Source organism: Ricinus communis, chromosome 5, assembly GCF_019578655.1.
Source record: "Ricinus communis isolate WT05 ecotype wild-type chromosome 5, ASM1957865v1, whole genome shotgun sequence".
Classification (NCBI taxonomy): domain Eukaryota; kingdom Viridiplantae; phylum Streptophyta; class Magnoliopsida; order Malpighiales; family Euphorbiaceae; genus Ricinus; species Ricinus communis.
In genome coordinates this window covers 7,523,471-7,535,845 of record NC_063260.1, presented here as the reverse complement: position 1 = coordinate 7,535,845, position 12,375 = coordinate 7,523,471, and the positions used below count along the sequence as shown (strand labels likewise).

General features: G+C 30.2%; 2 protein-coding genes across 7 annotated transcripts; both read left to right on the top strand.

Moving 5' to 3' along the window:
* The first annotated feature begins 135 nt into the window (after positions 1-135).
* Positions 136-8,063, top strand: LOC8277464 (probable enoyl-CoA hydratase 2, mitochondrial). Of its 6 annotated transcripts, none has more exons than XR_007215925.1 (9): positions 136-532; positions 618-787; positions 1,677-1,775; positions 2,144-2,234; positions 2,371-2,422; positions 2,714-2,817; positions 2,901-2,977; positions 3,377-3,462; positions 3,590-3,818. XR_007215925.1 is itself a non-coding variant. In XM_025159663.2 (8 exons), exons 1-8 carry the CDS (start codon positions 301-303, stop codon positions 3,593-3,595), a joined length of 831 nt encoding a protein of 276 aa, XP_025015431.1. In that variant the 5' UTR covers positions 136-300; the 3' UTR covers positions 3,596-3,818. The 6 variants fall into 6 exon arrangements, 3 of the variants coding, with proteins under 3 accessions (XP_025015431.1, XP_015582808.1, XP_002532355.1); XR_001536180.3 differs by having other exon boundaries at positions 137-532; positions 3,580-3,818; XR_001536179.3 differs by lacking the exon at positions 3,377-3,462 and adding an exon at positions 7,475-8,063 and having other exon boundaries at positions 144-532; positions 3,580-3,900.
* Positions 8,064-9,618: 1,555 nt separating this feature from the next.
* Positions 9,619-11,342, top strand: LOC8277465 (AP2/ERF and B3 domain-containing transcription factor At1g51120). Its single transcript, XM_002532310.3, has one exon. The coding sequence runs from the start codon at positions 10,365-10,367 to the stop codon at positions 11,340-11,342; it is 978 nt and encodes a 325-aa protein (XP_002532356.1). The 5' UTR covers positions 9,619-10,364.
* Positions 11,343-12,375: the final 1,033 nt, after the last annotated feature.

The window sequence follows — 12,375 nt, the reverse complement described above, 5'->3', positions numbered from 1 at the left end:
TTAATGCAGAAGAGACCTATCATTGTCAAGAATAAACATTATTGCTACTTTAGCTATACCACAAATATATCTTATGAGTCTTTGATATATGTCACGTTATAAATTATATCAATTAATATTTAATATTAAAGGAGACAAGTTACAGTTTTTGGTGATGTGTATAAGCTAATTTTTCTTTTTAAAACTTATCCAAAACCCTCTGCGACATAACCAAACCAAACTGCTTACTCCAATTTCTCCATCAGAGTAGACTTAAAGCTTTCAACTTTTTAAAGAAAATCAAATCACACAAACACAAAAATGGTTACAATCCACACCCTTACACGATCTCTGGGTCACTACTGCTCGAAAAAGGCGAAAGTTCACAGCTTTCATCAATTATTCGATTTGGGGAAACTAATTGTTTCTTCTGAGATTTCGAATGGTAAAACTGATAACAGTTCTCACCAATTCCAAACCCGTAGAACCCTAATCTTGGAATCAGTCTCCTCTGAATCAGTGAAGCTTAAAAGACTTCCAGACTCAGATTCTGGTAAGTTACAGTTAAAAGCTTTGCATGTATTTGTTATTAGTATTAGATAAAGGGTAAAAACCCACTTGGGAATTTTGATTAACAGGTATTATGGAGGTGAATTTGGATAGGCCAGGAGCTAAAAATGCTATTGGGAAGGAAATGCTGAGGGGGTTAAGGAATACTTTTGAAACAATTAATAATGACGCCTCCGCTAATGTTGTTATGATTTGCAGCTCTGTTCCTAAAGTGTTCTGTGCAGGAGCTGATTTGAAGGTAATGCATTGGTTTTAATTTCTTAAATTGAATTTTGGTAGGAATTCTGACTGGTTTTCACTACATCACCATTTAAGTAATTTTGCTTGCTGTAGATGGCTTATTTAAGTGTTATGTGATGTAGACTCGTTAAATGTGGTCTCTTGGAGACATTTTTGCACAAAGTGATCACTTTAGTCAGAAAAAGTTTGCAATAGGGAGGTGGAGGATGATAGAGGGTAATTTTCTATGTGTATTTGTACCTTAGTTAAAACGTTTCATTGGGTTGTTAGCTTGTTCTCTTTAGATTACTTCAGCAAGGGAATTAGTTAGATAACATGTTCTCTGTATTTTAGATCAGAAGGATGCATTACGTGTGTGTGTGTGTGTGTATATATATATATATATATATACACATGTTTCTTTTTTAGTCTAGCTGTTTTATCAATCCTATACTTTTCTGATTCTATCATCATGACTGTGTCCCCAAGCTAAGCTTTTAAATGTGGTCTAGTCTTGTGAGTATTCGAGTTTGCTTTGGTCTTCACTTTAGAGTTATAAGGTTTTATTCCAAGTTGAGATGTTAGCAATTGTTGATTTCCTGTAAGTTTCACTTGATTGCTTTAGATTTGATGAAACTGAGGGTCAAAATACTTATATTTTTAATTGCGACTACTCAATTTTGCATCCTTGTGAGCTGAAGGTGATGCATTCAAAAGTGGGGATGAGGCAATCCTCTTCTTCTAGGGCTACATTAATTTTGAGAAATTTACTTATTTTTCTATGTTGAGGCTTCTCATAAATTCTTTTCTGTCAGAGCTTCTATGTTATGTTTGTAAATCCTGATGGCATTTATACTCCTCCCTCTGGGACTGTACTTTTACACACTGATTTATAATATGCTTGACAGCTCTACATTTTACTGGATTGGCAGGAGCGTAAGATAATGACTCCATCTGAAGTGCAGTTTTTTGTCAACTCATTGCGGTCCACATTCTCACTTGTGGAGGTGGGTTTGCAACTCTGAGCTTGCATTCTTAATTTGAATATATATCAAATATACAGCATTTGCAAGTGTTTGAATGCACCTTCCAGTAAATTGATAGCTTTTCTAATAGCTCTATAGTTATAGCCCATCACTTGAATAATGGAATGAATGAGGCTTACATGTTGGAAGAATGGTCTGATTACCCATGGAATGCACATATAGATAAACTGTGTACATATGCAAATTCAGAAACTGGCTTATCTAAATATTGGATCAACTGTGTGCATTTCAGTTTTCAGTTAGGGCTAGCTAGTATTGCTGCATTATCATGTAGTGTTTTTCTATAATGTGCAATTCATTTTGACTTCAATTTTGTGTTCTCGCTAAAGGATCTTTGTATTCCTACTATCGCTGTTATTGAAGGAGCAGCTTTGGGTGGCGGACTTGAAATGGCTTTATCATGTGATCTTCGGATATGTGGTATTTCCAGACTGTTTTACAATAACAAATGCTGCTCTACTCGAACTACTTTGCTGCTTGAGATGCAATGTTGTTTTTTTTTTTTGACAGAAGATGCAATGTTGTTACTAATTGTATTTTGCATCTAATAATTTAGGAGAAGATGCAGTATTGGGCTTGCCAGAAACAGGACTTGCTATAATTCCTGGGTATGTGCTAAATTGTGTTTTATCTCTTCTGCAAGCTATTGGGTCTATATTTAATTGATGGCAATGTCCCTCAACCTTGATCCACACACACACATACATGTATTTCTCCATTTATAGTGGAAGAACTTTTTGCTGATGTTCTAATGCCTACAAATGGCAGAATAGAGAATTGGTAGTACTTAGAATGGACTCATTATCGTTGAGCACTTGATCAGACTCTTTCTTTAATTCCGCTGGAACTTTATCAGTGCATGATCATCTGGCCTCTTACGGAATTCTAGTTCTGAACAGAGCAGGTGGGACTCAAAGACTTCCTAGATTGGTTGGAAAATCTGTGGCAAAGGAGCTTATATTTACTGGTCGGAAGATTGGTGGAAGAGAGGCCATGTCAATGGGTATGTTTACAAAAGAACAGCTTAGCATCTTATTGTTGTTTTCTTAACTCCTAATTTAGCAATGGATGTGTGGAATTCTTCAGGTCTTGTCAATTACTCTGTGCCTGCTGGTGAAGCTCGTTTAAAGGCTCTTGAAGTTGCTCGGGAAATTAATCAGAAGGTACAAAACTATATTCATTGAGGATTTCTTAGATAGAATATTCTGCAGTGAATATTTAGTACCGTACTGCTATTATCACAATTGCGTCATCAAATAAATACAGAATAATCAATTGAATGTACTAAGTTCCGGTTCTATTCAGAGAGCAGAAGGAAACGAAAGAGTTAAGAGAGAGAAAACCACATTTTTGCATGCTGTCTACCTTGCACAAGTTCTTTAACCTTTAACTCACAATTTTTGAATGGTAACCCTAAATTCCTAGGATTTGAGGAATGTTGCAAACCCTGAGGAAAATTGTATCCAAAACTAGGCGCCTTCAATACAGTACTTATTATTAGCAGAATAAGAGGTTGCTATTATTGATAAAATATTATAATGCTCCTGTGTTTTCTGGATCAGCGCTTTATTTGGTTGAAATGATCTTTTGATAAACTCACAAGACTACAGGAATTGTACTAGGGCCATATACATATGTAGCTTTTGGGGTAAGACTTAACCTTGGTGACTTAAATACTGCCTGAAAGCTTTACTTCACTTGTGGAACAAAACAACAATTTTGCACTTTATTTCTGCTCTTTCAAACTAACATGTAATTCTGATAGGGTCCAATAGCAATAAGGATGGCAAAAAAGGCAATTAATGAGGGACTGAAGGTAGATATGGCATCAGCTTTGGAATTGGAAGAAGAGTGTTATGAGCAGCTCATGGACACAAAAGATCGCCTGGAAGGCTTGGCGTCATTTGCTGAAAGGCGGAAACCAAGATATAGGGGGGAGTAAACAGAAAAGAATTGTACTAACAAGCAATTTCTTGACAAAGTTGCAGAAAAGCAGAAGCCAAGGCACACATGGGAATAAAATAATACAGATAAGCAATTTCAAACTTAAGAACTAACATCATTTCCACTCAAGAGGAATCGGCAGGTTAGGCATACTTCAATTTGTATATTATTGCATTACCATTCCTCTTCAATATTAACTCCATTGAATGGAGGTTGGATTGTTATTAGTGGTTTAGTAAGGGATCAATTTCCAAACCTGCAGAAAACATCTGTTCAAGTAGCTGCTCGAGGTATTCAGGCTCAATACAATAACTAAATGCGTGAATTCTACCCCTAAATACATCTAGGAATTAACCATGGAAATAATTAATGTCTAATTATTGCAAATCACACTTAAATGTACTATGATAAACGAATCTTGATCTGGTAGAAACCTGTAAACTGCATTCAGCTGCAATAAAAAAAGGGTTTGTCAAAGTAAGATTAGAAACAGAAAAGAAAAAAACAAGAACTAGTTCATATTTGGCATCTTAAACTAGCAATCTGTTCTTCTACTTCTACTTGTCTGCCCCATCTTGATTGTTCTCTTTCATTTTCCTGAACTGGAAGTGGAAGGATAATGTTAACTTCTGCTCGAGGCATAGGGGAATTCCTGAACTGGAAGTGGAAAGCTAATGTTATCTCTTCCTGCACTAGGCATAGGGCGATTCCTCAACTGGAAGTGGAAGTATAGCGTTAGCTCCTGCTCTGGGCATAGGATGACTTCTTGAAAGTGAAAAAACCCCTTTCTAGGTTGGATCATTTTGATAGACTAAGATTTTCTTTTTTTGGTCAGCTAGCCACAATGTGCCATTGTTTCTTTGGTCTTATCATTCTGTCTTCTTGTAGCAGAAAAGAGATGTTCTTTTTCAAGAAATATATTGCATTTATAATTGTTTTATTCTACTATTCAACATTTTGGTTATTGAAATTTCAACCAACATATGAAAAACTTGAATGTGTTTTAGGTTGGATATGTCCATAAAATAGAATCTAAATATAAAAATGCGATTCTAATTTTTTAAACTATAAAACTGTACGGAAAGTAAAGAGATCTATCTTGAATTCTCTGCTACATTTATTCAGTTCTAAGAGATAATACCAAGACCAAAAATTGATTTAAGTGCTAAACTAAGTAAAACTAAATAATTTCTTTGATAAATATAAAAGTAAAAGAGCTTGTGAATGGAAGAGTTTAATTGATTGAGCTAAAAGTAATTCAAAACACTTAAGGAATTAGATTAAGCTATGAATAATAAAACTAAAGACATATTGTAATAAATTGAAAGTTAAGAATTTAAATTATAAAACTGATGATTTAATTGTATGACATAAATTATTAAAACATAAAGTAAATGAAGAATTAAAAGCTAGAATTTTGTTGTAAATTACATATAATAGAGAATTGACAAACTAAGGATTTAATAAATTAGTTGATTCATTTGCTGGGATTTCTCCACATGTTTTTTTTTTTTTTTTTTTTCTTTTATATTTATAGACCTTTTGAACCTGGTGATTAGGTATCCTGCAACCTTTACATTTTGCTTGCTTTTATATATTTGGGGTAATTACTATTTATTCATTAATTCTGATATATGAGTTGCTTTTTCTGTATCGATTTTATTATATTAAATCTCCATTATGTTTTAAGGAACTAATTACTAACTTATACATCCAAAGTTAATACGTTGGAAGAATTAAATTAAAAAATAAAATTACAACTTAGTTCTTACATTTTTATCAAGTACGAAACTCATTCAAATTGATTTTTCTTTTTTTTTTTTTTATGTTAGAGTGCAATTGGAGTAATAGATAGTTTTACAATAAGTAAATATTAGTATTTAATAAAATTAATTAATTATTATTTTTACTTACTCTAATTTTTAGCGCACTTAAATCCTAAAAATTAAATAGTTTAAAAGTACTTATATTTAGAGTAATGTTATCAAATTAGTATATAATTTAATTTAAATTTTTAAAATAGCATACTTATTTATAGTTGGATATATTAATGTCTTTAGACATAAGAATTAAACTATGCTAAAATTGAAATCGAATTTGATAAGAGAATCAATTTCGGATCATTTTAATACATGATAAGAAATTTAAGGATTAAATTATAATTTTATTTTTCAATTTGGTCCCTTAACTTTATTGATTTTGGATGCAGAGGGTTTATAATTAGTTTTGTAAAAAAATAAAGAAAATTTAGTATATAATAAGACAATTTGTATATTAGAGTAAAAAGTAACTATCATATATATATTTCCTACCTCCTTATTGGTAATTTTTTCTTTTAATCCATAACATATGCTGAAATGTTTCTTTCATTAATTTTTTTCTTCTCCACACTCTCTTCAATTTGTCTGCAACGCGGTTATATTTTACTTTCCAATTTCTTCCTTTAATCAATAAACTAATTACTTCTAACAATCTATTAATATTTTGGTTAGTTATCACATAAACTTGTTTTTGGATCTTATTTTGAGAACAGGTTTTTGAGCTAGACATTAATCTTGTAAAAATTGACTGGAATTAGCCAAGTAGATTTGAGCTTAAAACAAGAAATTGTTTATATCAAGGTAAAATAAAGACAGAATAATAATTATGATCTTCAACGCAATTTAGGAGGTAGACTTGTCTATTAACTTGAAAAGACACCTCAACTAACAAAAAAGAAATCCTTTTCCCCCAAGGTTGGTTTAGTAATAATTTAAGTGGTTACAACACACTCCTCTTAGACAATTTAGGGGGGACTCCATCGAGTCCCTTGTCCCATTTTCAATTATATTTCAAATACCCTTCAGAAGGAAAATATTATTGATAGAAGATCTAAACTTAACTTATGTTGGTGGTTTTTAAGGAGTGATTTCACAATATCCTATAATTTTTATCAAAATCTATTAACTAGCAACTCATTTGAAAGGAGGTCTTAGTGTTAACTTCATAGGACTTGGAAAGAATTTGGACTACTTTGTTGAGAAATATTCATAAATCATAGTAAAGCTTGAGATAGTTCAAGTTGGTCGTCGCAGCACTAATCTCGTGACCTGAATAGTTTTTAGTTTTTATAACGAACAGTCCTCCAAAAATCCAAACTAAATCATTTAGGACGGTGAAAGCACATTTTACCATTGGCTAGCTTACCACCCTCAAAATTCTTATAAATTATTTTTGTTTTAAGAAAGTATTAAAAACAAACATTTCTACCCACCGCAAATTAAAAGACTTCTTAGGCCCTATATTCTATTTGATAGATCAGGAAATTAGCATATTTTTTATATTTTACAATGTGTTGCATAATTTGTAAATAATTCACTTTTTCAGCTATTTTATAGTGGCAGTCCAAAGCTGTTTTTAATGCTATTAATGATATAATTGCTCTTACTTTTAATAACTATTTTTATTAAATAAAGTATATAAGTTACCATTTATAATGTCTTAACATATTATTCACTTCTGGAATATCCAAATTATGTTCACATTTTTACACGTTTAATTCTTTTTATCTCACAGAAATTAAAAAAGAAAATAAATAAGATTTGAACAACGTGTCAACGCTGAAAGTTATAAGAAAATTTAAAAAATCAACAGAAATTTTGATGCTTATGACTATTAAATTTTTTTATTTGGATGAAATAATTTAACATTCAAATATGTTTTTATATCATTGGCAGCTCCCTCCACCGCTGTCGCCGCCGCTCCTTATCTCCATCGACAATGAATGACACTTACCAAACCAGAGATAGCAAACGATAGACACGTTTGAATGCTGCCGACATTGATCCACGTTCGAACGCCACCACTAATCTGTCCATTCCTTCGAGTTCCACTGCCGCTAGTCAATCCGATCCGGACTTGCCCCAACTAGCCTCTATCGCCTCTGCACTTGATTTTCTACAAGCTCATTCAAACACTGTAAAGAAGAAAGCAAGTGAAAATAGTGACAGCGTTGATGCGATTTGGTCTGTGCATAGCAGATGTTGTGTTGAGAAAGCATTTGAGTCTTTTGGAGATAACAGTCTCAATTCTCCGCCTATTGAGATTTCCTTCATGCCTCAAAGAAAACGAGCATGATTTCTTGGATCCATTACAATATCCATTCCCGATTGAATGGCATTACAAACAATACACTAGAAAGACAAATAACATTATGATTCTTATCTTATCAATTGCAGTGTATTTGTTAGTTCTGATTTTATTTTTATTTTCAGTTTGGAATTTTGTTTGAATTGCAAGAAAGTGAAAGAAAAAGAAATTTATTGATTTTGATCTTGTTATTTTATTTAATTAATTTTTTAAATGAATGATGTGTGTTTTAATATTATTGATTTGTATTATAAGTAGATTTTATATATATTAGAAATGAATAGCTTATGTGTTATGTGGAATGACATGGACATGCCATGTCAGATTTCCATCTATCCCTTTAACAAATACTAACGGAAAAAGTTTAATGATATTTCAATTAAAATTTAAAGAATTTTGTGATAGAAATTAAAATTTAGAGACTATTGTGATATATAGAGTAAACTTGAGGGACGGTCAGTGTAAACTAAACAAGATTTTCTTTCTTTTCTATGTCAGGAAGCAAGTGAATTATTCAACATTGATTCAGAAGGAAACAGAAAAAAAAAAAAAAAAGAGAACACTTCGTTGAGTTGATCTGAAACACGGACATGGACGAAATGCAGTAACTGAAACTGAAACTCTTTTGTTACAGAATTGCTATTAACTCACTAGAAATTGAAAGAAGAGTTTCAGAAGATAGTCATGAAAGTCTGTCATATTCAGTAGCAGCTCTATGATCTTGCACCCAGCCGCTGAATGTATATTAAACTTTCCGTGGAGAACATAAATATTAGGTCTAAGGATTAGAAGGAAAGATGAAGACTAGTTATGAATTATAATGGAATTGATAGCTTTTAGTTAACTTGAATTACATCCTTTAATCTTGATCTGTCACTCTCATTATTTGGTTTGCCCTTTCCAACAAAATCAATTGCAAGAACTGTCATAGTTTACAATATACTTTACATGATAAGCTACAAGGTATAGCCTAAGCCTCGGCTGTACTTGCTCTTCTTCAAGTTTAGGTTTTCTTGCCGTGTGGTTTCATTCTAAGTTGCATGAAAACAAATACAGGAAATTCAGGATACCAATTTTTCTGAAAATTAAAAATAGGACTTAATGTATCACAAAGTATAAAAATTATTAGATGAGGGCATGAATATCTATTATCTATAACTATATAAAATTTTATAACATAAACTTTTTTTTGATATGTATGACTATATTTTAAGACATAAGACTTTTATTTTGACATATGTATTTATTTTTTACATATAAAATTCAAATTTACGCAATGACTCTAATATTAAAAATAGTATTTTAATTATATTTTTAATATTATAGTAACTAAAAGACTAATTATTCTAATTTTAAAAAATAATATCTTAAATAATATTTTTAATAAGTTAGTTGTCTAATTACTGATTTCTTAATCTTAAAAAATAGTAATAAAAATTATATTTATAATATTAACTTATATAACACTACAAGTTAATTAATAAATATTTTAAAATAATATTTATATTATTACATTAATAAATTTTAAAGCTAATAAAGTCTTAAAATGTAAAAAAATTAATTTATTATTACTTTTTAAAATATTATAAATAATTATAAAATATCAAAAATATAATAATTTTTATTTATAGAATTAATTTATATTATTATTTATAATCAAAATAATTATAATGGTCATGCAAATGCATAAGTAAATGACTAGTTGTCATTAATACAATTTGAATAAATTTGTAGAACGACGCATTATAAAAAAAAGAGATTTGCTATCTAAAGATAGTAAATTTCGTAACATATATGTAGAAAAGCTATTAAGATGTAAAATGAACAAACAACTAATTAACAAATACGAAAATTTATTTTTCTAAGAAGACAAATAAGAATATTAATATAATAAAAAAAGATAAAAAAATAAAAATAGTTGAGGAACTTCTTTTGAGAAATCCAAATAAATAAATAGAACAAAATGCACAAAAGATTTCTCCAGAGATTTTATAAAGTTTTCAAAAATATTAAGGATAATAAAGTAGTAAAAAAAATCCTTTTTAAAGTTTTAAAAATGTTTTAAAATGTTTTTGAAAAACTTCAGTATTAAAAACGTATGTTGTACGAAAATATTAATTTTCCAGAGGTTTCCGTATAACCTAGGTTTTTTTATTATTTTCCTTTTGAGGTTTAGAGCAGTATTCCTACAGACACCTTCCAGAAATGAACAATCCTCTCATTAATCCATAGATAGAAAAAATAAACCTTTCATTGCATACATTACTTGAAATGCTATAAATCTTATCTTTATAGCTCAGAGTTACCATAACCAAGTCTTCAGTGTGCTGTATGAATTTAATATCTAACCCTACCACCTACGTCCTTTCTGCTTATAAATGGACAATGGCTTAGCATGGTTTCCGCAGTATAACCAGTTCTCATTCTCCTTTGTTTCCTAGTATTGATCTTTTCTCGAGATTTGTACATTCAGATTCGATGGCTAGTCCGAACTCAAAGATGATCGTCAGCTTGAATCAGCAGAATGAGAGTTATAGCAGCTGCGTTAGGGGGTCATCATCAAAATTCAGAGGAGTAATTTTGCTCAGAAGTGGCAAATGGGGCGCGCGGATCGCCTATAAGTACAAGGCTTATTGGCTAGGAACGTATGACATAGAAGAAGAGGCAGCAATCGCTTATGATAGAGCAGCCATTAAACTACAAAGAAGTGATGCTCCTCTTAACTTCCCCATGCCAATTTACACAGTCCAAGAAACCAAATTCCAAGGTCAGTACTCGAATGAAGAGATCCTTGATATGATCAAGGACAAAACTTACTTGTCTAAATATGCAAATTACCTTGCAAATCAATCTTTGGTAAGAGAATTTGCATATGAACAGGGTATAACATATCGAATGCTTTTCCGAAAGGAATTAACACAAACTGATGTTACTCACATCAAAGGCTTTCACATACCTAAAGATCACGCAATAGAGTACTTTCCACCACTTGTTGGTGCAAACTCAGGAATCGGTCATGAAAATGGGAACAATAATAAGTCCATTGACTTAATCTTTTACGACAAACATTGTCGTCCGTGGACTTTTCGATATTCATATTGGAAGAGTACACAAACATATGTGTTTACAAAAGGGTGGAGACATTTTCTAAAGATGAATGACTTGAGAACTAAAGATTCTGTATTTTTCTATAAATGTGAGTATCAGGGGAAGACGGGTGGAAGAGTGTTTTACATGATAGATGTGCTGCGAACTAGTATCCAAAGTTATGCTGTTGGTCGGAATTTAGAGAAGGAAATAGGTCAGATGAAAAGAGTAGAGAATGAAGAAGATGTTGATGAAGTTATGGAAGAAGAGGAGACAAGCAATGGAGTTAAGCTTTTTGGTGTTCATATCAGTAATGGAAAACCAGACCATAAGCGAAAAAGAGCTCATGAATATCAACATCAGCTTTAATTCACTATAGCATTGTTGTTGTCGCTGTTTTCTCCGCATCTGTTTGATTGATTTCATTCGGTCTTTTAAATAATTCTTTCATGTTTTGAGTAATTTCCCTTTTTTGTTGCGACTTACATAGCATGAAATTTTAGTTTTATGTTTCTCATTACATGATTTTTGTTGTGATCGGTCTTATAGCTGTGATATGTTTGGCAGGTACATTTATATTTTTATGAATTTTTTTTTTTAAAGAAAATGTGTGATCGATGTTAGCGTTAGAACATAAACAAAATGTGATTCATAATATAGCGTATAATGTCTTATTTGTTTTTAGTTGATTATTTATTTTATGTTGTTATAGAAAAAAAAATGAATGTTATATTGTATACAATAAGTTGGATAATTACACATTATTAGTCGTTTATCTTTGCGTTGCATGACCATTATTATTATATGATTATAAAATTATAAGTAAAATTTAATATAATTTTAATATTTAATATTTACTCATTATGTTTTAAAAATAATAGCAAATTAGATATTTTTAATTCCTTTTATCTTTTTAATTTTTTAAGATTTTATTAATGTGCTAATAAAAAATTATTCTAAGAATATTTATTAATTAATTCTAAAATTATATAATTTAATTTATAAATTAATACTATCAATATAATTAATATTTTCTTAGAATTAAAAATTATCATACAATTAACATATTAATTTATCAGTAAATATAATATTTAAAATATTATTTTTTATAATTAGAATCATGATCTAATTAGAAAACTAAATTACTAATTAATATAATATTAAAATATAATTAATATACTTTTTTTTAGAATAATTATTATCTAATTAGAAAATTAATTATTATCTAATTAGAAAAGTAATTTATTATTTATATACTATTTTTAGGATTAGAATTAGTGTTTAATTAGGAATGTAATTTATTAATCAATAAATTAATAAAAAAATTATAAAATTATATATAAATTTAAATTTTATGTGTCAATAAGAGGCACACCTGTTAAACAAAAATTTAAGTCTCAGA